This window comes from Macrotis lagotis, chromosome 1 (genome assembly GCF_037893015.1).
Source record: "Macrotis lagotis isolate mMagLag1 chromosome 1, bilby.v1.9.chrom.fasta, whole genome shotgun sequence".
Classification (NCBI taxonomy): domain Eukaryota; kingdom Metazoa; phylum Chordata; class Mammalia; order Peramelemorphia; family Peramelidae; genus Macrotis; species Macrotis lagotis.
Genome location: NC_133658.1, coordinates 798955244 through 798980978, shown reverse-complemented (window position 1 = coordinate 798980978; position 25735 = coordinate 798955244). Strand labels below are relative to the sequence as shown.

General features: G+C 38.3%; 1 protein-coding gene across 7 annotated transcripts in view; it reads left to right on the top strand.

Moving 5' to 3' along the window:
* Nucleotides 1–25735, top strand: part of C2CD3 (C2 domain containing 3 centriole elongation regulator) — a 161913-nt gene that overhangs the window by 120381 nt on the left and 15797 nt on the right. For 4 of the 7 annotated variants that reach the window (XR_012474392.1, XM_074216853.1, XM_074216851.1 and 1 more), the window contains 7 exons: nt 2329–2661; nt 8125–8263; nt 11868–11932; nt 19745–19950; nt 20460–20584; nt 22097–22258; nt 25017–25231. Coding sequence is in view for 6 of the 7 variants with exons in the window: in XM_074216853.1 (XP_074072954.1) it covers nt 2329–2661; nt 8125–8263; nt 11868–11932; nt 19745–19950; nt 20460–20584; nt 22097–22258; nt 25017–25231 (1245 nt within the window). In the remaining variant the exon portion in view is untranslated. Of the gene's footprint in view, nt 1–2328; nt 2662–8124; nt 8264–11867; nt 11933–14459; nt 14590–19744; nt 19951–20459; nt 20585–22096; nt 22259–25016; nt 25232–25735 lie in introns of those variants that run through there. The other 3 variants (XM_074216852.1, XM_074216856.1, XM_074216857.1) reach the window with 3 other exon arrangements.

The following is a 25735-nucleotide window of genomic DNA, read 5'->3' as shown; positions in this document are numbered from 1 at the left end:
TTTAGCATGAATGGACCATTGAGAGACAGGTCAACTATACTATGGTGTCTTAAAGTTGCTGCCAAAATATCATTATACTAGCATTTTGCCCAGCATTTCGCTGTGATGACTCACTGATATAAGGTGGACCCACCTCCTAAAAGCCAAGGACTCCCCCAGCCTGCAGGCCATCACCACAAGTGCTACTAGGTCAGTCTATGGGTGCTGAAGATTCTGGAAGAGGCAGCAAGAAGGATATTCTTACCCAACGCTCCCCTCACTGTAATCAACAAATTGTGCATGTTCTTGATTCATTTGACATTCATTTGATGTTATGGTCTTCTTGGATTACAAAGGACAACAAGAGCAGCCTTCAAATCCTTTCATAACCTCACCCTTCCAACCTTTCCAGTCTTCTTGTATCTTACTCAGCACTAGCGACACTGACCTCCTGGCTTTTAGTGAACAAGGAACTCCACCTCTCAGGGCATTCTCTGGCCACCTCCGTTTCCTACAACACACTTTTCCTCTTACTTCAAGTCCAAACTTCCCTGGCTTCTTTTTAGACCATTCTAAAGGAAGCCTTCCCCTAACCTCCTTAATTCTAATGCCTTTGTCTATATTAATTTGCATGTTGTCTTCCCCCCCCCCCCCCCCATTAGACTGTAAGCTCCTTAAGGCCAGGGACTGTGTTTTGCCTCTTGTATACCCAAAGTTTAGCAAAATGCCTGGCACATTAATCTGCTGCTTAATCAATGTTTATTGATAGATTGATTTCAGTTTACTTTTGTCAACCTGAAGCATTTGCTCTTAGAGATAGAAAGTTGAGTTAAATAGTGTTAGCAGATCCAAACTCTAGCAGACAAATTGAGGGAGGAAGGAATGTCCATTCCAATTAGAGATGACTGCTAAGAGTTATTCATTACCTCCAGGCTACAAAAAAATAATCCTGATGATAATAATTAATGTTAGTAAGTATAGCAAAGAACATGCCTGTTGTTCTTTGTTCATGGTTCTTGAAGACTGTGACGTAGGGAGGGGATGCCATAACAAGCACATATATTGGATTTGAGTAGTGGGGTGCTATGCAATATCACCAGCTTCACTTTCTCCTCCAGAGCCATCTGGGTCCAGGGGCTAGATATGGATCAAGATGATTAGAGATAGCCCTGGATGTGAGACAGTCAGAGTTACATGACCTACCCAGGATCACACAACTACTAAGTGTCTGAGACCAGATTTGAGCTCAGGTCCTCCTGACTCCAGGACCCCTGTCTATTGCACCAGCTAGTTTGCCCCAGCATGTCTGACATCAAAGCTGAAGAAGATTGCCAGTGGAGAAAATAGACTTACAGACTAAAAATGAAATGGGGAAGAGCTAGGAAGTAATTGAGTTACTGTACTCTTTGGCAGGAGAGAATGTAATTAGTGAGAGAATGGCATGACTGTGTGAAAAGTGAGTCAAGATGAATGAATAATCATAGCTGTAAATCCTTAGCTTGGGTCTGAGAATGGAGGAAGTAAAAAGGCCAATTCGACATGAACTAAATTTGTATGTGTCTGGCACTGCTAGGTATTAGACATTCTAAGGTAGTCCCTACCCTAAAGGAGCTTACATTCTACTTGGGAAAATAACTTCTATGCTTGTCATGATGGGCATGATGGATGGACTAACAACTGGGAGGATCAGGCTGGGCATCTTAGATTACATTCAAGATGCTTCTAGAAGGGGAAAAAAGGTCCTTGTTGAGGAAGAAAAGTACATTTCAGGCAGGGCCAGACCTAAGCCCAAGGTGCAAAGAAGGGAGAGAGATAACAGCAGGGACTGAATTTCTCTACCACTTCTCAGGTTTACAGGGTGCTTTCTTTATAATTCACAGCACCAAGTGAGAGAAATGTTATTGTTCCCATTTTACAGACAACAAATCAGAATCAGAATGGGCATTTAGCTAATAAGTTTCCTAGCTAGCATGTCTCTTGATTCCCAAGTCCTCTTAGGTTTTTGCTCCTACCTGCTGTGCCTCTGAAAGTTAAAGTTCACAAGAGATAAAGTCCTTGCTTATCTCATTGTGAGATAAAACACATATAGAGATGACAATAAAACATAGTACAAAGAGAAGTTAAAGTGTCACTTTAAGACTAGGGATCCTGAAGAAGGCAGCATTGGAGTTGGGCTTTTTTTAAAGGATAGAAAATAACAAACTTTATGGCTACTTGTCCACAAACAATAGAAAATTGAGGTACATTATTTCTTCTATGCAGGAAAAAGTGCAGATTTAATCTTTGTGCGTCTCTAAAAATCTAAAATTCTGTATCTGACTGGGGCTATTTAATTTCCTTTTCTTGTAGGTGTTTATCCTGTGTTTGGACGCAGTGCCTCTGACTTGTCAGGGGCAGCAGTGCGAGTTCATGTTGTTGTCACCACAGAAAAGTGTGCTGCTTTTCCCCCTGGGCTAGTTCTCCAGCCTAACTACACTGAGAACAGCAGCAACAGTGACTCAGAAAGGATTCCCTGCCAAGAGGACCCTGAAGAGCCTGAAAAGCAGAGCGACTCCAAGAAGCCTTCTTGTCCTCAAGGCCCTCAAGCAAAAAGTCCTCCTGCAGAAGAAAGCCCAGTGCATTTGGAAGGCACATTTGCTGTCAGCATCTTGGTGGAGAGAGCAATGCACTTAAGTTTAAAAGGTATTCTTAGTTTTCTTAACTCAGTTACTTCATTCAGATTCTCAGATGCCTAGAATCTTAGAGGTTTCTCTAATCTGACAAGTACCTGTGCATTCCCTTCACACTTCCCGAATGAATGGTCCTGCTGATAAAATTTCCTTTTAAGATAGTCAATGTTATCTGTGAACATAACTGAAAGAAAGCTGTTCTCTAGGTGAATAGTAAGTTTGGCTCAAATTGGTGTGTCATTTTAAGGTTTATACAGTCCATTCTTCTCAGCAAATCTTGTGAAGTAGGTAGACATTGGTTTTACAGATGAGAATACTAGGTTCTCAGAGCTCCAGAGTCAATGACGATCTGAGACTTGATCTTTTGACTCCAAGACCAAAGCTCTCTACCCTCCACAACAGATCTTTCTCAGTTTTTCTTCTTTATTCCCTTTCTGCTCTCTTGGATAAAGTACCTGTTCCTTCTATATAATAATCTTTCACATACTAGAAGATAGCTGCTCCCAAGTATCCTCCTCTCCAGGTCCAATGCTCCAGATTCTATAACTTGCTAGAGGAATAGTGAATAGAATGCCAGGCCTAGAGGAAGACTTGAGTTCCAATATCTCCTCTGATACTAGCAATATGACCTTGGGCAAGTCACTTAAGTTCTACCTCAGTTTCCTCAACTATAAAATGGGGATAACAATGACACCTACCTCTCAATGTTGTGAAATAGTACATGAAAATAAAAATGAGATTTAAAATAGAAAAAATCAAATGAGATTATAGTTGTAAAGCACAATGCCTGGCACATAGTTGGCACTTAATAAATACTTTTTCCCTCCTTCCTTCTCACCATCCCAGTTGTTCTTCTGTGGATGCCTTCTTTCATCTTGATTTCCTCCCTCAGGAGGAAAATTTATGTTGATGTACATATCATCAGCAGCACGTTTAAATTGATAGATTTAGAAAGGACATTAGACATGATCTTATCCAGCTTCCCCAGGACAGCTGGCTTTCCAGTCTCTATTTGAACACTTCCAGTGATAGGGAACTCCTGCCCCCAAAGATAATCCATTCCAGTGTTGAACACCTTTAATTGTTGGAAATCTTTTCTTATTTTTGTTGGAAATAAACAAATCCACTTCTTCAGCCTCATGAAAACTCTTAAGATATTTAAAAGTCTTCCTCCAAAACTATATTCCCCATTTAAACTTTGATATCTACCCACTGTATGCAACTGGCTGATTTGGTTGCTGAGAGATAGATAGGATGCCTATGGAGTATGACAAGCACATAGATAAATATGATATTAATTAGAATATAAGTACATAAAAAGAGCATAAAGGTACTATGAGATTAGATGATAAAGAGAGCATCATTGCCAACTGGAATCAGCATTGTATTCAAGCAGAGTCTTGAATGATGGGTAGGAGGATGCCCTCAGAAAAGGTGGGGAAAGATAGTCTGCTCATGGAGAAAACAAGCAAAGATTTATGGACTGGGAAAACAGAGAGAGAGTATGAAGATTATGTACAAGATTAGTTTAGCCAGAGTATAGGTTGAATTTAAGGAATCATAGGAGATAATGCTGGGAATATAAATTAAAAATGCACTAATTTGTAACTAGCAAGCAAAGGACTTGACTCAGTAAGCAATGAAAAGTCAGTAAGCAAAGAAGTGTTGTGATTAGATTCACCAAGAAGAATTTCTCAGCATGCTACAAGCATTATATATCTTTTATTGATGTCCTCCTACACTAAAATTCTCAAGATACCTTGTCCCAACATGGAGGTGACCCTAGGTTTTTGAGGCTCTGTCAGAGGATCATAAACAGCTCTAGAAGATGCTACTAACCTACAAAAGCTTAAAGTATGGACCTAATATTATACTATGGATTATTTGAGTACATGACTGACTAATTGCTGCTTTATATTATTGAAGAGTTAACCACCCTTTGGTAAACATTCAGCATGACTTCTCTGCCAGGATTTTGTTAAGGGGTTGGGGGGAGTGAGATCTGCCCTAGTGGAGATAAGGCCTACATATTAAAACTGCTAAACTTTTGAATTATTGTCACATGATCAGTGAACCAGGAAATTTTTTCCTGAAAAATAAACCTTTTATAAAGTGAATAAAACAAATAATCATCCATTGATTTCTCTATTTTAAAGACTGAAGTTTGAATCTTCATATACTAGGTTGTTTAAAATAGTATAAGACTTGGGGCGGCTAGGTGGCATAGTGGATAAAGCACCAGCCCTGGAGTCAAGAGTACCTGGGTTCAAATCCGGTCTCAGACACTTAATAATTACCTAGCTGTGTGGCCTTGGGCAAGCCACTTAACCCCGTTTGCCTTGCAAAAACCTAAATAAGCAAACAAATAAATAAATAGTACATGACCATATTTTGATCCAATATACATAAAGTAGAATCTTTCCTGCTTTTGTATTGCAATTGAAATCTCAGTGTTATCACCATCGTTGTGTCTTGCAGTAGACTTCTTTATTTTCACAAAATATGACTAATTGGACCTTTAATATTGGACCTGTAAGCTTAGAAAGGAAGAGAAGGGACCAAAACATATCATATTTTATTCACACCTTATCTTATATGGTTGTTATTCATGCCTTTCCATAAATTCTTCATAGGAGATCTCTACCATTGCTCAATGCCTTCCATGATTGTTTTAATGTTTCATGGACACCAGAGCTACATAGACTATCCATGTTATTCTTCATGCTTGGCCTTAGTTTTTTCCAGTCAACAGATCATTGTTAAGAACATACTAAAGTGTAATTGTACCCATTTTCTGTCATTTCATTTGGTCACCTACAGTGTTTTTCTTTTGAAATTATGGGTTTCTGTGATTCACAGCCAAATTGCTTTGGGTCATGGAAATTCATTTATTTGGGCATGGATAAAAATCTTGGATCATTGACATTAGTATTATTTTGTGTGTAGCAGCTATTCTTGGGCTATTCCTAAGTACTTTTCAGATCATGACCTAGCTTAGTGATAAAACATTGTAAGAAATGCCTTGTTTTAGCACCACATTTCAGACAGATGAGTACATTGCCTTCTTTATCATCCACTCTTAGCATTCTTCTATATTTTGGGCAGTAGGGTGTGGTAGATGTTTGTTTTTTAGATTCAGCACAGAACCAGGTTAAAAAAAAAAAGCAAAAGCTTCCTCCTCACCTTCCCCAAGCCATAATAGACACTGAGCTTCAAACCTTTCAGCAAAGCTTATGTGAGAGTATTCTTAACAGTCAAGTTCTACATGGATCTCTAAAAGAGGTAGGACACAAGCAACACTTCTATACCTGTTTGTAACTGTTGTCTATGAAGACAGCAGGAGATTGCATAAAAAGCTATGCTTGCCTGTTTATTCATTCACTAAGCAAACATTTATGAAGCATACACTATGTGAAAAGAACGATGAGAGATACTGGAGGAAATGCAAGTTTGAATTTTTTTTTTTAGGTTTGTTTTTTTGTTTTGTTTTGTTTTGTTGCAAGGCAATGGGGTTAAGTGGCTTGCCCAAGACCACACACCTAGGTATTTATTAAGTGTCTGAGGCCAGATTTGAACTCAGGTACTCCTGACTCCAGGGCCAGTGCTCTTTCCACTGCACCATCTAGCCACCCCACAAGTTTAAATTTAACAAAGATCCTACCCTCAAGGAAACCACATACTATTTTTTTGTCTTTGTGTCTCCTGCACCTAGCACAGCTCCTTACTCAGAGAAGATTTCTGCACTTTAATAAGAAAATATGACACAAACCTAGAGAGCTAAAGTACACAAAAAATGGATTAGAGAGGTGCAGAACCATTCTAAATAAAGTCTAGAAAATAAAAGAAATTTTCCTGAAGGGCATGGCATTTGGGTTGGGCTTTAAAGGTTAAGTATTTAATGCAGTTATCAATCCAACAGGTATTAACTACCTTTATGTACCAGGCACCAGAGATACAAAGACAAAATTGAAATAGTCCATGTCTTCTAGGATCTTCTGTTAAAATGGGAGAGACAATATGTATATACATGGCCAAATAGACACAAGGTTCCCTTGGAGAGAAAGATAATAGCAACTAGGTTTAAGAAAGGTTTCCTGGTAAAGGTGGCATTTGAATTGTTTTGAATGTAACATTGATTTTAAGAAGTATACAGAAGTGAGAACCATCATTTCAAGTATGAGAAACAGTGCAGGGAGGAGACAAGAGATGGATAGCAAGTGGGCAAGTACAGTCGGCTTGCATAGTGAAATAATGTGATAATTAAGTAATATGAAAGTGAGTTATGTGTAAGAAGTATAAAAAAGTAGGCCAAGGTTTAAATAACATACTGAAAAGAATAGATTTGATTCTAGAAGTAATAGGGAACCACAGGAGAAGGGAGAAGGTAGTGATGTGGCCCAACATATGCTTTAAAAACGTCAACCTTGACAGAGATAAAGAAGATATGGGATAGGAGAGAGATTTGAGACCAATTAGAAAGCTACTGCAAGGATTCTATGGGTAGAGGAAATTACCAAGGAGGAAACTCTTCTTCATTTTCTAGTCTTAGAGAATTGCCTGAGGTACTGAGAGGGTTAAATGACTTTTCTAGGGTCACACTAAAAGAATGTGTCAGAGGAAGGACTTGTAGAACTAGATTATTCTGACTCCATAGCTCTCTCTCCTCTATCAGTGGTTCTCAAAGTGTCATCCTGGGACCCTTGAGGGTACCCAGGCCCCTTTAAGGGGATCCTTAGATGAAAACCTTTGATAATGATACTGAGATGTTATTTACCTTTTAAAATACTCCTTTCTGGTGCGGCTAGGTGGTGCAGTGGATAGAGCACTGGTCCTGGAGTCAGGAGTACCTGAGTTCAAATCTGCCCTCAGACACTTAATAATTACCTAGCTGTGTGGCCTTGGGCAAGCCACTTGACCCCATTTGCCCTGCAAAAACCTAAAAAAAATAAAATAAAATAAAATACTCCTTTCTTTTCCAACTGCAAGGCCTAATTTTCTTTATGTACTTCAAATATAAAAAAGTATACCAACAAATTGAATGCAGAAGCAGATGTGAGAATTCTGGTGTGTTCTAGTAAGAGATTTTGCCAAAAATATGTGAAACAATGTCATTCTTCACCCTGATTTTTTTAAATAGTTATATTCATAAAATTTTATATTACATGTTAATATGTAATGGATTTATTAGTTTAATGAATTAATAAATATTTTTAAATGTCTCACTTTTAATTTCTAATATAGTAAATACTGAAAGATAAAATACATATGAAAAAATGCTCTTTGGAATGGTACTAAATAATTTTTAACAATGAAAAGTAAAGGTTTGATCCTGAAACCAAAATATTTGAGAACCTCTTCTCCATGGCCACCTCTCAACAAAAGTGCAATTTGGTATAATGTCAATTTTAGATGCTGTCTTGGTGATATTGGTGGTAATGATTTGCTAATTCTATTAACCATATTTCTTCTATTTCAGGAAGCCCCCTGACTGAAAGGAATGTCACAGCACCTAGTTGCTGTGTATCATTTGCTCCTGCTGATGTAAGATCCCCAATATATACTCATGTGATTGAGAATACAGACTCACCTGTCTGGAACTTTGAGCAGGAAACCAGGTATAAGGCTTTTGCTGTACAGCCAACACCCAGTAATTCTGATCAGGTTCAAGTTGCTTCACCCAAGGCTGAGTATATAACTGAACCATAGAACCTCAGAGATGGCAGGAAATCCCTCTAAAATATCCTCTGATGAGTAATGTAGACTCAAAAATCATTTAATTCCATGAAAAAAAATTTCTCATAAAAATAATTTGAAAGAAAACTAAAACTTGCCTATGCTCCTTTGTTATCCATGTGATATCACCAATCTGATCTTTTAGAATGTTCTCCTCATTTCTTCCTCATCACATGGAAATGTGGGTTCTTATGTAGGGAGCACAATGCCTGGCAGTCCTGCCCAATTTACATTTGTGTATAGGCCTTATCCTGGGCTATATGTCTGTCAAAAAAGAACCAGCCTACTCTAGAGTCTCCATGCCCAGAGTTAGCCTCAGGTAATGATGGTTTTAACCACCACAGTTCACAAAGACCATCTGTTATAATGGTATCATCATTATAATCTAAGTGTTATAAAAGTAGAGGGAGTACATATGCCGGTGAGAACACAAGTCCTTGTAATATTAAAGTTTGAGTAAGCTTGAGAGACACTTCAGAGACAAGAATATCCCCGAGGTGTAAAACTTTTGCAATAACTCTTCTCAGAAACCAGAAGATGACCTGATTGACCTACAGTAGGTGGTAGATGATCAAGTCTCAGACCATATTTTCATATTTTCCTTTGTTTCACTACAGTCAGGTCATTATACATTAAAAAAAGTCTTCTAAAGCACTGTTGAAACTTTTTTATGATGGGACTTCCTTCTTCAAATGTCATTCTTGGAGAGTAGAAAGAAAGAAAGCTTCAGAACTATGGTCTCCAACAAAAGCCTCTTCTTGGCTAGTTCACATCAGTGATACCTTGTCCTTGGTAATGTGATCAATTCAGATCAGTTCCCCAAAACATCTGATGGTCCAGTGGATGGAGTTCTGGATCTAGAATCAGAAAATCCAGTGTTCAAGTGCAGCCTTAGCCCTGAGTAAGTCACTTTACCTGTAAAATGAGGTGACATTTGTAACAAGCCCCTAACTTAGAACCTGGAACATGGCAGGTATGTGTAAATTATGCCTTATTCCATTCCACTCTGATTTCTCTCCCACTGCTCACAGAAAGATGATCAGTAGACATTGGTTAAGTGTGCTATGTGTCAGCTGCTATGCTCAGCTCTAGAGATACATAGATACCCCTGATGTCATGGGGTATATATTCCAATTGTAAAGCAACATGTAAATAAATACATACTGAATAAGTTACAAAACAGATGGGGAAGACTTAAAGCAACTAGGAGGGAGGCAGGAAAACCCTCCTGCAGAAGGTACCTTTGAGCTGAATTATTCAAGGAACCAGTGATGCTGAAAAGCAGAGGTAAAGTTCTGGCACATTCCAAGAGTAGGAGGCAACCAGTATATAGGCAAAGACACAGAAAATGGAGAATCACATTCAAGGAAGAGCAGATGGCCAATTGGGTTAGATTGTAGAGTTCATGGAGAGGGCTATATAATAAGAAAACTAGGAAAGTAGGAAGGGACCAGATTTGAAGAGCCAGGGAAACAACTTTATATTTGTTTGCAAAGATAATAGGGAGCCACAGAGCTAATTGAGTCAGACCTGTCCTTTATGAAAATGACTTTGGAACTTTATAGAAGAAAAAGTAGAGGGAAATCTTTTTTTTTTTGGCAAGCAATGGGGTTAAGTGACTTGCCCAAGGTCACACAGCTAGGCAGTTATTAAGTGTCTATGGCTAGATTTGAACTCAGGTCCTCCTGACTCTAGGGCCGATGCTCTATCCACTGCACCACCTAGCTGCCCTGGAAATCTTGAAATAGAGGGCAATTAAAAGACTATTGCAGGGGCAGCTAGGTGGCATAGTGGATAAAGCACCGGCCTTGGAGTCAGGAGTACCCCAGTTCAAATCTGTACTCAGACACTTAATAATTACCTAGCTGTGTGGCCTTGGGCAAGCCACTTAACCCCATCTGCCTTGCAAAAAAAAAAGGCTATTGCAGTGATCCACATGAGAAATAAGGAAGATAACTGTGACTGGAAAGAACAGGTCACACGTAGTTATGTAGAAGAGGGAAAAACAAGATTTGGTAACCTATTGGATATTGTGGTTTGAAGGAAAGCAAAGTGTCAAAAATGACACTGAGGGGGGAAGCTAGGTGGCACAGTGGATAGAGCACCGGCCCTGGAGTCAGGAGGACCTGAGTTCAAATCTGACCTCAGACACTTAATAATTACCTAACTGTGTGGCCTTGGGCAAGCCACTTAACCCCATTGCTTTGCAAAAAACCTAAAAATGACACTGAGGTGTCTGGAGAAGATGGCTGTGCTATCAACAACATAGGGAAATTCTGAAGAGGAGAGATTTGGGGAGAAAAATAATTGGGGTTTCTTGTTTTGTTTTGAAGCTGTTGAATTTATGATGCTTATGCAATGTGCGGACTAGAGTTCCAGTGACTTGCCCAAGGTCACACAGCTAGGCAATTATTAAGTGTCTGAGTCCAGATTTGAATTCAGGTCCTCCTGACTCCAGAGCCGGTGCTCTATCCACCCAGGTGTGCCCAGAAAGTTATTTTATTATGTGGTAAAAGGCATTTGTTAATTAATTGGTGAGTTTGTTGAGGTGACTTAAGGTCTCTTCCAATTTTGCGATCCTGGGATTCTCTGATTTCTTTATAGGTTCAGCATTTTCTTATGTTACATTTTCCTAAAAGGACTTACCATGCTTTCTCTGCAAGAAAAAAGTAGTCATAGAAGTAGAAGAATTATGAATTGTTTTTTTAAAGTTCCAGTGTAACTACTTGTTAAATGTTCAAAAATAATCATTGAATTTTACTATTCTTGACTATGATATCCTTCTCAAAGGATTCAATTCAGTAAATATTCATTAGGGGCAAGGAGTTATTTGTACACAAATAACTATGATACTAGAGAAAATGGAGTAGGTGCACAAGGGAAAATCCAGATCAAATGTTGTGACATATTTGAGCAGGAAAGAGAAAACCTTTGTCTTGTTTCTTAATGTAAGGTGAAGATATCCAGCAGGGTATCATGAAGAAGTGTAATGCCTAAGCTGGGTCATGAAAAGAAGCAGACCAATCAAACCACTGAAAAAGTGAAAAGCAGAGTAAGATTTGGCTGGAAGATAATTTGAAATTATATTGTAAAAGGTCTTGTAGGTCAGGATCAGAAGTTTGCAGTTTATCAGAAACTTGTTGAGTAGGCAGTGGGTTGAAAATAACACTAGGAGTAGTGCAACATAACTTGGGCATAAATTAAAGAATGGACTCTTGAGTGGATGGACTAGTGGAAGGAAGAGCACCATTTGAGACTGGAGGACATAATTAGAGGAAACATAAACAGTTTTCTAGGAAACTGGTGCAAAACTGGGAGGAATGTCTTATCCATCATATAATAGTTAACTTGAGTTCCAGAGAATGTCACAAAGGTACTCATTGAACCCAAAATCGGATCACAGCTCTCTAACTCCACATTCTGTTCCCTCTCCGTTGTGCCAGCTGATTTATATACACATGGTGACATGAGTATTTTTTTCTACAGGTTATCAAAAGAACTTCTGCTGGACTCCCAACAAACGCTGGTCTTCAAAGTTTGGCATAAAGCAGGTAGCGACTCTCTTCTTGCCTTGAAGCTATCCCTTAAGGGAAACAAGTTGAATATCTGTTAAGCCCATCCTTTTAATAATCTGAAAGTCATTTTCTTTTTTTAAGCAGAAGTTCTCTTGGAGAGTGTGATAATCAGAAGAAACATGTTAGAAGTGAATTTATAAGGAAAGGGAACGTGCTTAGTGCCCTCCAGGGGGATCTAAGATTCTAGATCTTCAAAGGCATCTAATATGAACCAGAATACATTTCTGCTGGGAGTCCTACAGCCAGGCTCAGGACTTCAGAATATAATCACTCAATCCAACTGCAAATATTTATTAAGCACCTCCTATGGACCATGCACTGTGCTAAGTTCTGGAGGATACAAAAAGTGGCAAAAAAGAGTCCCTCTGTCAAGGAGCTCATAATCTAATACGGGAGATAACATGCAACAAAAATACAAACAAACTTTAGAGAGGATAAAGAGGATATTATAATAAAGAGAAGACATTAGAATTAAGAGGGATTGGAAAAGATTTCCTGTAGAAGATGGTACATAACAGACATGGGAGACAGTCATAGAAAATTCCTGGAGCTAAGAAATAGCATCTTATTTATAGAACAGCAAAAAGGCCAATGTCACTGAATTGAAGAATAGCTGTTTAAGAGTAACAGGTAAGAAGTCTAGAAAACTAGGAGGGGGATAGATTATGAAGGACTTTGAATATCAAACAGGATTTTGTATTTGATCCTGGAGGTGATTAAGGAACCACTGGAGTTTATTGAGTAGAGGATGTGAATTAGTCAGACTTGAGGAAAATTTAGCAACAGAAAGAAAGATGGTTTGGAGTGAGGAGAGTCTTAAATAGTAATCAGACTTGCCAGTAGACTATTAGAATGGTTCAGCCATGTTGTAAGGAATACTTGACCCAGGGTGCTGGTGGTATCAAGGAAGAGAAGGTATATTCTAGAAATGTTGCAAGGGTATGGTTTAGGGAGAAAGATACAGAGTTCAGTTTTGGATATATTGAGTTAAGTATTCTACTGGACATCAAGTTCAAAATGTCTGAAAAACAGTTGGAGATTTTACAAGAATGGCATTTAGCAAAGGCATTAGAACAAGATGGGTGGATTTAAGAATCTTCAATGTAGAAATTGTAATTAAATCCATGGGAGATAATGAGATCTCCAAGTGAAGTGGTATAAAGGGAGAAGAGAAGAGGACCAGGGCAAAACCCTATGGCAGCAAAGGAGACTAAACAGGAGGGATCAGATAGGAAGAAAATCAAGAGAGTGTTTTCTTAAAGAAAAAATTAAAACTTAAAAAACTTAAAAAAAACTTAAAAAAGGTTAATAAGAAGAAGGTGTCAGAGGCTGCAGAGTTCAAGAATAAATACATTAGAAAAAGCATTGTATTTGACAATTAAAAAATCAGTGGTAACTTTGAAAACAGCAGTTTTGGTAGAATAATATTGAAGCTGAATTGCAAGGGATTAAGAAAAGAAATTGAGGGAAAAAACTATGGATCTGAATGCAGAGCAAAGCATACTATGTTCACTTTTTAAAATATCTTTTTTTTTCTTTCTCATAGTTTTTTTTTTTTACCACGGTGTAAAATTCTAATTCTCTTTCACAAACGTGACAAATAGAGAAATATGTTAAACATAATCTATCAGATTATTCACTTCTATGAAAGAGGGAAGGAAAGGAAGGGTGGTAAAAAATGTGGAACTCAAAAACTTAGAAAAAGATGAATGTTAAAAACTACCTTTACATGCAATTGGAAAAATTAAAATAGGAAAAAAGGAAGAAAACGAGAGTAGAGAAAGTAGAAGTACCTGTTGTAGATGGTCTTTTCAGGTTTAGCCATAAAAAGGCCTTTCTTTTTCTTATGAAAATGGAACTCACACCCACCTCATTCTAGACAGTAAACCTATGTTAATGTCATTTAAAATCAGTTACTATCCTGTCCTAGTTGGTCTTCCTCATAATTTCCTTCAGTTTTTTAAAAATGTCTTGTTTTGGCATCAGTATTGCTTCCCACCCTATCCACAAATCTTGAATATCTTACTGCTGCCACTTCAGTTGCATGAGTACTGGAACCTCTTAGGAACCTTCCAAGCCATCTCCCTTTATCAACACTCAATAGTTATTGCTTCTCAACAGGAGATTGCTACATAGAATTCTCTGGTTTTTGTTTTTTGTTTTTTAAGGTTTTTGCAAGGCAATGGGGTTAAGTGACTTGCCCAAGGCCACACAGCTAGGTAATTATTAAGTGTCTGAGGTCATATTTGAACTCAGGTACTCCAGACTCCAGAGCCAGGGCTGTATGTACTGTGCTACCTAGCCACCCCTGCTTTTTCTACTATTAAGAGCAGGAATTAACATTTACCAATTGTCTACAAATATGTTGATGTAGTAAAGATAAAGCAGAAACTATTATGCAATGGAATAGGTAATAATAGGAATAACTTAAATTTGTATAAAACTTTATGGGTTGCAAAGCACTTCTCACAATAATAGTTTAACTGTTGTTCCCATTTTATAGATACAGAACCTAAGCCTCAGAAAAAGTAACATGGGGGGGGCGGAGCCAAGATAGCGACAGAAGAGGATCCTCTCCAAGGTGCTCTCTCTCTCTCTCTCTCTCTCTCTCTCTCTCTCTCTCTCTCTGATATTTCCAAACAAAAAATAAGGACTCTAACTGAAATTTTGAGAGACAGAATTCACAGAGGGATCCAGTGAGGCAATTCTTCAGCCCAAGGTAACTTGGAAAATAGCAGAAAGGCTCTGCTCCATGGGGTTAGAGGGCTGGCCCACCAGAGTGAAGGAACTTCAGCTTCTTGGAGAGCAAGCTTGTGATGCCCAGTGCTCAGGGCACTCAGCAAGCAGCCTGGTGGAGGCAGCCCAGATCCAGGAACAGGAAGTAGGCAGAGCTGGTAAGCAGGAGCCCCCCAGGTGTGAGTGCCAAGGGGAGTGGAGAGAGGTCTGTCCTCTGTCCCTGGAACAGGACTCTGGGGCTCTGACCACATTCAGACCCTGATTGCAGTCTAGCGCCCCCCCCCACTTCAGCCCCATGGCAGAGGTGTGCACTTGTGGTCATTCACATACCAGGAGGGAAGACAGAGCCTCACACACAGAGATCCTTGTGGGGGTGAGGTTCCCAATAATACTCAGAAGCTCAGGAAGGCACCCTAAAACCAGGCACAGGCTGGGGAAACAGAGAAAAAAAAAGGAATACTATTGAGAAATACATTGGCTATGATCCCAAAAAGGATCAAAATCCTCAGTCTGAATATGAGGAAGTACAGGCTCCTGCATCTAAAGACTCCAAGAAAAAAACAGAAATTGGGCTCAGGCTATGACAGAACTCAAAAAAGACTTTGAAAATCAAGTGAGGGAGATAGAAGAAAAATTGGGAAAAGAAATGAGAGAGATACAGGAAAAGCATGAAAAAGAAGTCAGCAGTTTAGTCAAGGAGTTCCAAAAAAAAATGCTGAAGAAAATAACATGTTAAAAACCAGCATATGTCAAATGGATAAAACAGTTCAAAAAGTTACTGAGGAGAAGAATGATTCAAAAAGCAGAATTGGCCAGATGCAAAAAGAGAAAGAAAACTCTCTGAGGAAAACAGATCCTTCAGATGTAGAATGGAAGTGAGGGAAGCTGCTGATTTTATGAGAAATTAGGACACAATACTTCAAAATCAAAAGAATGAGAAATTAGAAGAAAATGTGAAACATCTCATTGAAAAAACAACTGATAAGGAAAACAGATTCAGGAAAGATAATTTAAGAATTATTGGAATACCTGAAAGTCATGATCAAGAAAAGAGCCTTGACATCATTTTCAAAGAATTACTATAGGAAAATTGGCCAGATATCCTAGAAGCAGAGGGCAAAATAGAAATGGAGAGAATCAACCAATCTCCCCGAGAAAGAGATCCAATAAAAACAACCCCTAGGAATATTATAGCCAAGTTCTAGAACTCCGAAGTCAAAGAGAAAATATTACAAGCAGCCAGAAGTACACAATTCAAATACCGTGGAGCTGCAGTTAGGATCACACAGGACTTAGCAGCAACTACATTAAAAACCCATAGGGCTTGGAATATAATATTCCAGAAGGCAAAAGAGCTTAGAATGCAGCCAAGAATGAACTACCCAGCAAGGCTGAATGTCTTCTTCCAGGGAAAAAGATGGACTTTCAGTGAACCAGGGGAATTTCAAATAATCCTTTTGGAATGGCCAGAGCTGAACAGAAAGTTTGATCTTCAAATACAGGACTCAGGTGAAGCATAGAGTGGGGGAGAAGGGGAAAATATGAGGAACTTAATGATGATGAACTACATGTATTCCTGCATAGAAAAATGATACTGCTAATACTCATATGAACCTTCTCATTTAATAGAGTAGGTAGAAGGAGCATATGTAGACACTGCACAGGAGAGAGCTGAATTTGAAGTTATAATATAGTGTTAAAAATGGAGTCAATGGCTAAGAGGGAAATGTAATGGGAGAAAGAAAAAAGAGGTGGAATAGGCTAAGATGTTTCATATAATAAGATTTTTTATTTTTTTTTTTTTTTTACTTCTTGCAAGGGGCTGGGATTGGATGGCCTGTCCGGGACCATAGGGCCAGGTGGATGCTGGGCCTAAGGGGTGATATGTGAGCTTGGGGCTTCTTGGCCCCAGGGCTGGTGTTTAGTCTGCTGCGCCACTCAGCTACCCTACAGCACATTTAAGAAGAGGGACAGAGTGAAAGGAGAGAGAAAATATAGTATATGGTAGTGGGGAAGTACGAATGGAGGGAGTTGCAATCAGCAATGGCAAAGGTGGAAGAATATGGAAGTAGCTTTTGTGATGAGCTTATCGTAAAGAATGTGATCCACCCACAACAGAGCTAGAGGTGCTGGAACACAGACTGAAACACATTTATTATTATTATTATTATTATTATTATTATTATTATTATTATTATTTGGGGGGGTTGCCTGGGGCTGCACAGCTGGGTGATTTGTTGGGTGTCTGAGGCCAGATTTGGACCCTGGTGCTCTGTCCGCTGCTCCACCTGACCGCCCCTACTATTATTATTTTTTTTGTTTTATTTTGGGTCTTTTGTTTGTTTTTGCAGGGCAATGGGATTGGGGTGACTTGCCCGGGATCACACAGCTGGGTGATTTTTGGGTGTCTGGGGCCGAATTTGGGCTCAGGTGCCCCTGGCTCCAGGGCCAGTGCTCCATCCACTGTGCCACCTGGTTGTACCTATCGTTATTATTATTAATTTTAATTTTTTTTCTCTTTCTTTTACGTCTATTTTTGGGGGGTATTATGTTTACTCTTAAACAAGAATATTTTGGTAATGTATTTTAAAAAACATCATTTGTACAAAATAAGAATAAATAAATAACATACTATTCTAAAAGTGAAAAGAAAGGACTAAGGAGGAAAAAACCATGAGAAAGGAAAAAAATAAGTTTTAAAATGTGAAAAAAATGTCATATAGTCTGGTCAGTGGACCAGCTTCAAGCTTTATTTTTCTGACTCATAGGACACTGCCGAAGAATTGAAGATAGAAAGAATCAGGGTTTCCCCTTTGCCATGATTACAAAATTTCAGAATCAGAAAAGATCTCAGTGGCCAACTAGTCCAAAACATTCATCAAAAAGCATCCCGGGGCGGCTAGGTGGCATAGTGGATAAAGCACCGGCCCTGGAGTCAGGAGTACCTGGGTTCAAATCTAGTCTCAGACACTTAATAATTAACTAGCCGTGTGGCCTTGGGCAAGCCACTTAACCCTGTTTGCCTTGCAAAAAAAAAAAAGCATCCCTACTGTAGCATGCCCAACAAGTGTTAGACTTTGCTTCAAGACCTCTTGTGAAGAACTCACTACGTCTAAGGCATCCCATTCCATTTATAGATATCTCTAAATGTTAACATGTTTTCCTTTCGTTCAGTCTAAATTGATTTTCTAGATCCTGGTACTATAAGTTCTGCCCTCTATCCCAGTAGAAGAAATCTAATCCCTGTTTCATGGGACAATCTTAAAATACTTGAGGATAAGTATCCTGTCTTCCCAACTTTCTTTCCTCCAGGTTAAATATCCCTATTTCCTTCAACCAATCCTTATGTGATATAGATTTAAATATCTTCACATCCTGGTTTTTCTTCAAAGGAGAGAATGTTGCATTCAGGACTGAACATAATTGTCTGCAGCTGAGTACAGCAGAACTATACCCTTTTCAGTAGTGGAAGCTTAAGCTTCTTTTAATGCAGCCCCATAGCTTTTGAAATTGAAATACCTGGAATCTGATAGCAAAGAACAAAACATAATCACTAGGAAAGATGATGTAGGTGAAGGGAAAGAACACTGGATTTGGATTTGGATTCAGAGAACCGGGGAATCAAATCTATTCTTTGCTATTTACTAACCTTTTTAACTTTAAATAAATGACTTAACCTCTCTGGGCTTCAGTTTCTTCATCTGTAAAAAGAGGAAGTTAGATTAGATGATCTTTGAGATCCAACTCTAAATTTATGCTTCTGTAAGTGTTACCTTAGTACATAAAATATTAGAACTGGTAGAGACATTAGAATATAGACTGTAAGAGCTAGAGGGCATCTTCAGGATTTTCTAAGCTAGAGGTTTATAACTTAAAGTCTTTGAACTTAGTTTTTTGAAATATATTTTGATGTCAGTAGCATTTATTAGACAGTTTCTGCCCTCAAGGAACTGATATTGTAATGGAGAAAAACAAAAGCTAAAAAGTAGCCATAGGAATGAATTGGGGAGTAGAGGTGAAATCCACAGAAAAGTCCAAAGCAGAGAGGAAAGGATGATTATTCTGGGCCCTTTCTCAAGATGGAAACTCTAGGAAGAACTTGCCAATTGGAGAAGAGGGCTTTCAGACTACAGAGTCCAAGGGAGTGTTCTTGGGGGGGAAAGGAGAAATAATTTCCACAGTGAGAAGGGAACTGAAGCATGGTGGAAGAGTCTGAAGTCAGAACCAGAACCAGGAGAGAATTGGTTTTAATCCTATGAATTTTATTTTATGCATTTAAAAATACTGATAAGGAATCCTTGATATGATAAAAGTTGAATATACCCCGATTTGCTCCAGCCTCAGTTTACAAAAAAGGAAATTTTATCAGGAATGTAAGTGATTAACTTTTGCAACTAGGGCAAAACAGAAACTTGACTTTATCTTGATTTTAGTTCCAGTTTTATTTCTCCTATGTTATATTTCCTCACAGCCATACTTGTGAGGTAAGTAGAAACTGGAATAGAATAAGAAAATTAAAGCACAAATTTTTTAATGACAGAACAGGAAAAAGTTTCCTTCTAACATAGAACATAGAAAGTTAGAACTGGAAAGAACTTTAGATCATAAAATGTTAGAACTGAAAAAGATCTTAGAAAATGTTAAGAAGCTGAATAGTCTTTAGAGATCATCTACCTCAAACCTTTTTTTTTTTTAAGAGAATTAGAACAAATCCACGCTCCTATAGCTTCTGGCATTGGCAGTAATTTTTCAGACGTACTAGAGTTCTGCTTACAGAATGATTTTCTGAAACTGCTCCTAAGAAGTTGACTAAGAAAGGTCACTTGGGCTCAAGAAGGGTCTTCCAGAGGGACTGAGACATTGAGAGTTTGGTTGTGCATGAAACTAAAAAAACTCAGGCCTTTGCCTGTTTTTTTTTCCTGCTAAACAAAAAAAGGGGGGTTGAAAAAGTCTTCGGTTGCCTATCTCTCATCTTGAGTCTGTATTCCATCATTTGGAGTTATACCATAGTTCACCTAGCAACATTGCCCCTCTTCTCGTTTTCTGTCATAGATGTGGAACGAGTGATCGGCTTTGCCTCTGTGGACCTCTCACCTCTTCTCTCTGGATTCCAATTTGTTTGTGGCTGGTACAACATTGCAGACTTCAGTGGACAATGCCAGGGGCAAATTAAAGTTGCTATCTCCCCCCTAGAAAGCATCATCCATCTCAAAGAAGAAAGGCTTGCAAGGCAGGGAGCCAAGTTCCCTAACTTATCAGTATGTACCCTGTTTACTCACACAAACCAGTTTGGTACTTACTGATTGTGATCTTTGCCACTTGTCTTTTGTTTGGGGGGGGAGAATGCATATCACTTTCTAAATATGAATTCTTCCAAGTAGTTAATTAGTAAACTAGGAATTAAGTGCCTAATATAATATCATTTCCTCCATCACTACCCCTCAAAAAATTTAATTCCTTCCCTCAAGATCAGTTATAGAATCTTCAAATCTCATATCTGAAAAATATCTTAGAATATGGGAAATTAAAACTAGAAGATAACTTTTCTCATTTCCCTAAGAGTAAACTGAAAGATGATGATCAAGTGGATACTCAAGGTCCCATAGCTTTATGCCCGATTCTACTGGTTGTGCTCAGGATTGGGGGGGGGGGGGGTTGGGAGACATCATAGCTACATTGATTATATCAAGCTGAGAAGACTGTCTCACATGAAAAAATACTATTTGATTTTATAAGGAGAGTGTTACCTTATTTCTCCTTCTTTTAGCAGATTCCAAAGTATAGTCCCTTTTCCTTCTCCACTTCTGCATTTCCCAGTTGCATAGGAAGATATACTTTGGATCAGCCTGCCCATGGATGTTCAAAAGATATTAATATGTCTTCTCCTAGTAGGTGAGTGAAATGTATTGTTAACAAGTCTTGGGGCAGCTAGGTGGTGTAGTAGATAAAGCACTGGCCTTGGAGTCAGGAGTGCCTGGGTTCAAATCCGGTCTCAGACACTTAATAATTACCTAGCTGTGTGGCCTTGGGCAAGCCACTTAACCCCATTTGCCTTGCAAAAACCTAAAAAAAACCAAGTCTTTGGAAAAAGAAGTATTGCGATCATTCTCTTATTTTTTTTGTGAAAAGAAAAATGTAGATTAACTGACCTGTTATAAATTCCATTCAACTCTATAGACTTTGGAAGGAGGGGCCTTGTAAATTTAGAAACTTTGTGCCCTATAGAATTCAACATTTCAAGGCCAAAGACCACTCTTTTTCCTGTCTGCTCCTGTTTAGCTCTAAATCCAAAACAGCCAGCAGCTGCATTTTAAATACATCTCATGACCCTTCCCCTCCAAAAGCTTGGGCTTCAAGCCAGTCTGTTAAAAAGGAATGCATCTATCAACTCAGCATTAGACATTTAGTCAGGGCTAAGGCATGTTTTGCCCAATAAAAGAGTGGGAAACATTCAGTTCATTTTATCATTTTTATCAACAGCTCAAGAACAGACCATTACATTTCTTCTAGCTATTTTCCACTCACCTCAGGACAGGCACAATTTTTCACAAAAAGTGAATGTCATCCAGAAAGAAACTTAGAATATAGAATATCAAAGCTCCAGAGCCTTTGTACTCCAGAGTACAGGAATGTTAGAGCTGGAAAGGATTTTAGTATAGCGAAGATTGGTGTGACCCCTGCCCACCCAATTAGCATTGGCTCCAGCCCAAGGATGTTTCTTTATGCAGTTTAAATGGCAAGTTTTTTTATTGTTTTATTTGCTACAAATATTTTTCCAGCTCTGTGACTTTCTTTTTATGATGGTCATATTGCTTTTGTTGAAATGAATGTTTTTTTATATAATCAAATTTAGCCATGATGCTTCCTGTAACTTTCCCTATTTAAGAGATAAGAATTTTATTCTGGGGCAGCTAGGTGGCACAGTGGATAAAGCACCGGCCCTGGAGTCAGGAGTACCTGGGTTCAAATCCGGTCTCAGACACTTAATAATTACCTAGTTGTGTGGCCCTGGGCAAGCCACTTAACCCCATTTGCCTTGCAAAAAAAAAAAAGAATTTTATTCCTTGGGGCGGCTAGGTGGCACAGTGGATAAAGCACCAGCCCTGGAGTCAGGAGTACCTGGGTTCAAATCCCATCTCAGACACTTAATAATTACCTAGCTGTGTGGCCTTGTGCAAGCCACTCCCCATTTGCCTTGCAAAAAAAAAAGAATTTTATTCCTCTACTGTAGTTGAACTAAATATATTATTTCCTTTTTTACCTGATTCTTTAGGGGTTTTTTGTGTGTGCTTTCTACATTTTCATTATTATACCATCCAATTAGATATACACATTTTATGTTTGTTTATAAACTGTTTTTTCCCAAAATAACTACTTAATGATATATTGTTTTTTTTTTTCCAGAAGTGAACCATTGAAAAGCCAGGCATCTCGTCATGAAGAGCATATGCAAAATGTTCGTCGCTTTCATGAATCCTTGCAGCAAGCTGAAGAGATTATTCAGAGTGATGGTCAAGTGAACTCATTAGCTTTTTCATCCCATAGTTTACTCCTGACCTCTCTCAGGTAAGGACTTCTTCTAAAAAATAGCTAGGATCTTTGATTTTTACTATTCTGTTACTGGACTCTCCAAGACAGAAAGGCCCTGGTTTCATCAGGATATTGTAGCATCATTTGATAGCAAAGAATTGAAAATAAATTGGATGCCCATTAGTTGATGACTGGTGAAACAAACATGGCATGAAAAGGTAATAATTTCCTGTGGTAAAAATGGCAATAAGGAAAAATTCAGAACAACTTGAGTAAAGGATTATAAATTGATGCAGTGGATGTAAATAGATCAGGAGAACATTCATATGTGCTATGACTACAAGTTAAACTAAAAGAAGTCAAAACTTTAGTAAAAGAAAATGAATCTATGAAACAGGTAAAGAGCCTTTAATACCTTTTTTTCAGTGGACAGGCATGGACTGTCAGAATGTTGCCATGATTAATGGGAGGGGTACGTAAATTATTCAGGAGTCATTATAGTCACTCAGTAAGAATTTATTAAGTAAGCAACTTCTGTGTGCAACATCATACTTAGTATTGGAAGTACAAAAAAAGGCAAAAGATGTGCCCTTATGGTGAAGTTATCTTATAACAAATTTCCTTGTCACACATTAAAATAGTGATGATAATAATGATAGTAAGAAATACTTTATACTTAATCTGACACCTTATAGTTTATAAGTCATGTCCATAATATATTATCAAGTTTTGAACCTATAGATAATGTCATCCTTATTTTGTAAATTTATTTTTGAAAAAGTTGAGACTCAGAGAGATTATTTTCTCAGGTTCATTTATCTAGTGTAATACCACTGATCTGATTTTTTTCGTATTTTACCAATGCCTTATATAAAATTGTGGGATTCTTTCTCTAAATAGCTTTGCAGTGGTATTGAAACCATGTGATAGATTGCCCTTTTGAGGGGATTACAATGTATCTCAACAGTTAACTGTCCCCCCATGGCCATTTTTTTAAAAAAAAGCATTAACCAAACAATAAGTCTGTGTATACCCATGCCACTGGTGAAGGACATGGTACTCGAATAGGGATTAAATTCCTCTAAAATGGAGGTATTGATCTATGTGAACTACAAGGGTCTTCCAGATTCCTAGGTTCTTTTAAGTAGAGAATAGAAGACACTATATTTAATGCCTGATGGATTTCTACCAACTGTGAGTCCTATAAGAAATGAATGTAAACTGGAATGATGTGGAAGATCTTCTCTGGAGCAGGATTTAGACTGATGGATGAGAAGGATCATGATGAGATATTTCAGATGTATGCAAAAGCATGGAAGGATGGAGTTAGTTGTAAGCAGAGCAAGTACATAGGACTGAGAATAATGTCCTAGCTAGTTGAGCTTCTCTTATTGAGGAAGACAGAGAAGGGAGATGACTTGTAGATGACTAGAGACAGGGCTAGTTAGTGCAGGATCTTCATTCATAAGACATTTTTAAATCTTGATGGTGTTTAGAAAGCTCTGTGTTTATGCTAGGGAAGATAGAATTTAGATTACCTAAAGTTCCTGACTTCTAGGAGGTCACAGTCTGGTATGACAAGGTTGATGAGAGCTAACACTTAATAGTGCTTTAAGATTTGCAGTGCAGGGGCAGCTAGGTGATTAAGAGTCAAAAGGTCCTGAGTTCAAACCCGGCCTCAGGCAATTAATAATTGCCTAGCTGTATGACCTTGGGCAAGTCATTTAACCCTATTGCCTTAAGTAAATAAGATTTGCAATGCACACACCTTTCTATACATTATCTCATTTGAATCTCACAGTATAGATTTCATTATCCCCATTTTACAGATAATGAAATACTCAAGGAAATAGCTAATAAGGATCAGAGCTGAGATTTGAATTCAGACCTCTCCTGGCTCCCATGTAACAATCTTTCCACTGCCCCAAGCTACCTTTCAATAGGAGGCAAACATAAATAGTTAATAATATGCAATAGTATATGTAAAACACAGTATCACAAATTAAGTGTATGTGAGTGGTGCAAAGGTGCTTTGTGATGGTGATTATTGATGAGCTAATCAGGGAAAGATTCTTAAATCCTGCCATTTGAGTTGGGCTTTAAATAAAGCTTAGATCAGGAATTTGAACTTTATTCTCTAAGAAAGAATGAATGAAAAGCATTAAGTACTTTATTGCATACAAAGCCCTAAGCTTGGTGCTAGGGATACAGTAGAAAAATAGGACAGCCCCTGCTCTCAAGCTCACAGTTTGTAATAGCCATTCACTGGTGGATGGCCTTTGAGTATAGGAAGGAGATGACCAAAATGGCAAACCTTTGTGGGATCTAACAGAGGAGACTGTCTTATTAATATAGATATGAAATTGGGAATTCCTAGACAGGGTAAAGAACAACCAGTGAGTAGAAATTGCAGAGAGGTGCTTTCATAACTTTTTTTTTTTTAAGTTTTTTGCTAGGCAGTGGGGTTAAGTGGCTTGCCCAAGGCCACACAGCTAGGTAATTATTAGCTGTCTGAGGCTGTATTTGAACTCGGGTACTCTTGACTCCAGGACCAGTGCTCTGTCCACTGTACTACCTAGCCACCCCACAAAACTGAGTTTTCATAGGAACTCAGTTTCCTATTACTTAAGATCTTTCAAACACAAAACCAACAAGTAGTGGCCACTTGTTTGGGATATAAATGCAATTCCTATTCAGGTTTAGGTTGAATGAAATTATTTTTGAGGTCCCTTCCAGTTTTGAAATTATAAGATTCAATGAGCTCTTCTCATTTTTCTTTCCTCTTTTCTCACAGGAAAAACTTAAATGAACTGGATCAGATTCAGAGGTACTTCAATCAGAAGTTAACCAAGTCTTACCCTCAGCTCAACTTCAGTCATCCAGCCCAGCCACCCTGGGAGAGCAAAGACAGTCATCAGGGAACTGAGACAAAGAGCATGGATTTAGGGAGCCACTACATTTTAGAAAAATCAAATCACTTGGTATCTCAAGTCAGCACCCTGATTACTGGTAGGAAACTGGTGCCCCTTATGGTGATTTCATGTAACTGATTAAACCCTATCTATGCGAGAATGGAAATGGGGGGAATTGTAAGGGATAGCAGAGATCCAAATATCCAGATATTTGCAACAACTAGAAGAATAAAGAAAATCAAAAACTTTCACTTTCCTCCCTCAAGGTGAAATCTAAGTCGGGAGGTAATTCAGTAAAAAGAATGTTGTATTTAGGGAGAGTAGGGGCATAGATAATAATAAGATCCCCAGATTTTCATTTAGAGGGAGGGATCTTTCAGCTTATATAGTCTAACCACTATCAATTTACAGGTAAGGAAAATGAGAATGAAAGAGAGTAAGTAGCAGAGGTCAGAAGAATGAGAGCTGAGATTCACTCCCAAATGGTTAAAATTACAACAAGTAAGAGAAAGAATTTCAGTGACTAATGCAGTCTAACAAAAAATTTCCTCGAGAAGACTATCTTACAGTTGTGGTCTAGACTTTGCATCAACTTCCACTG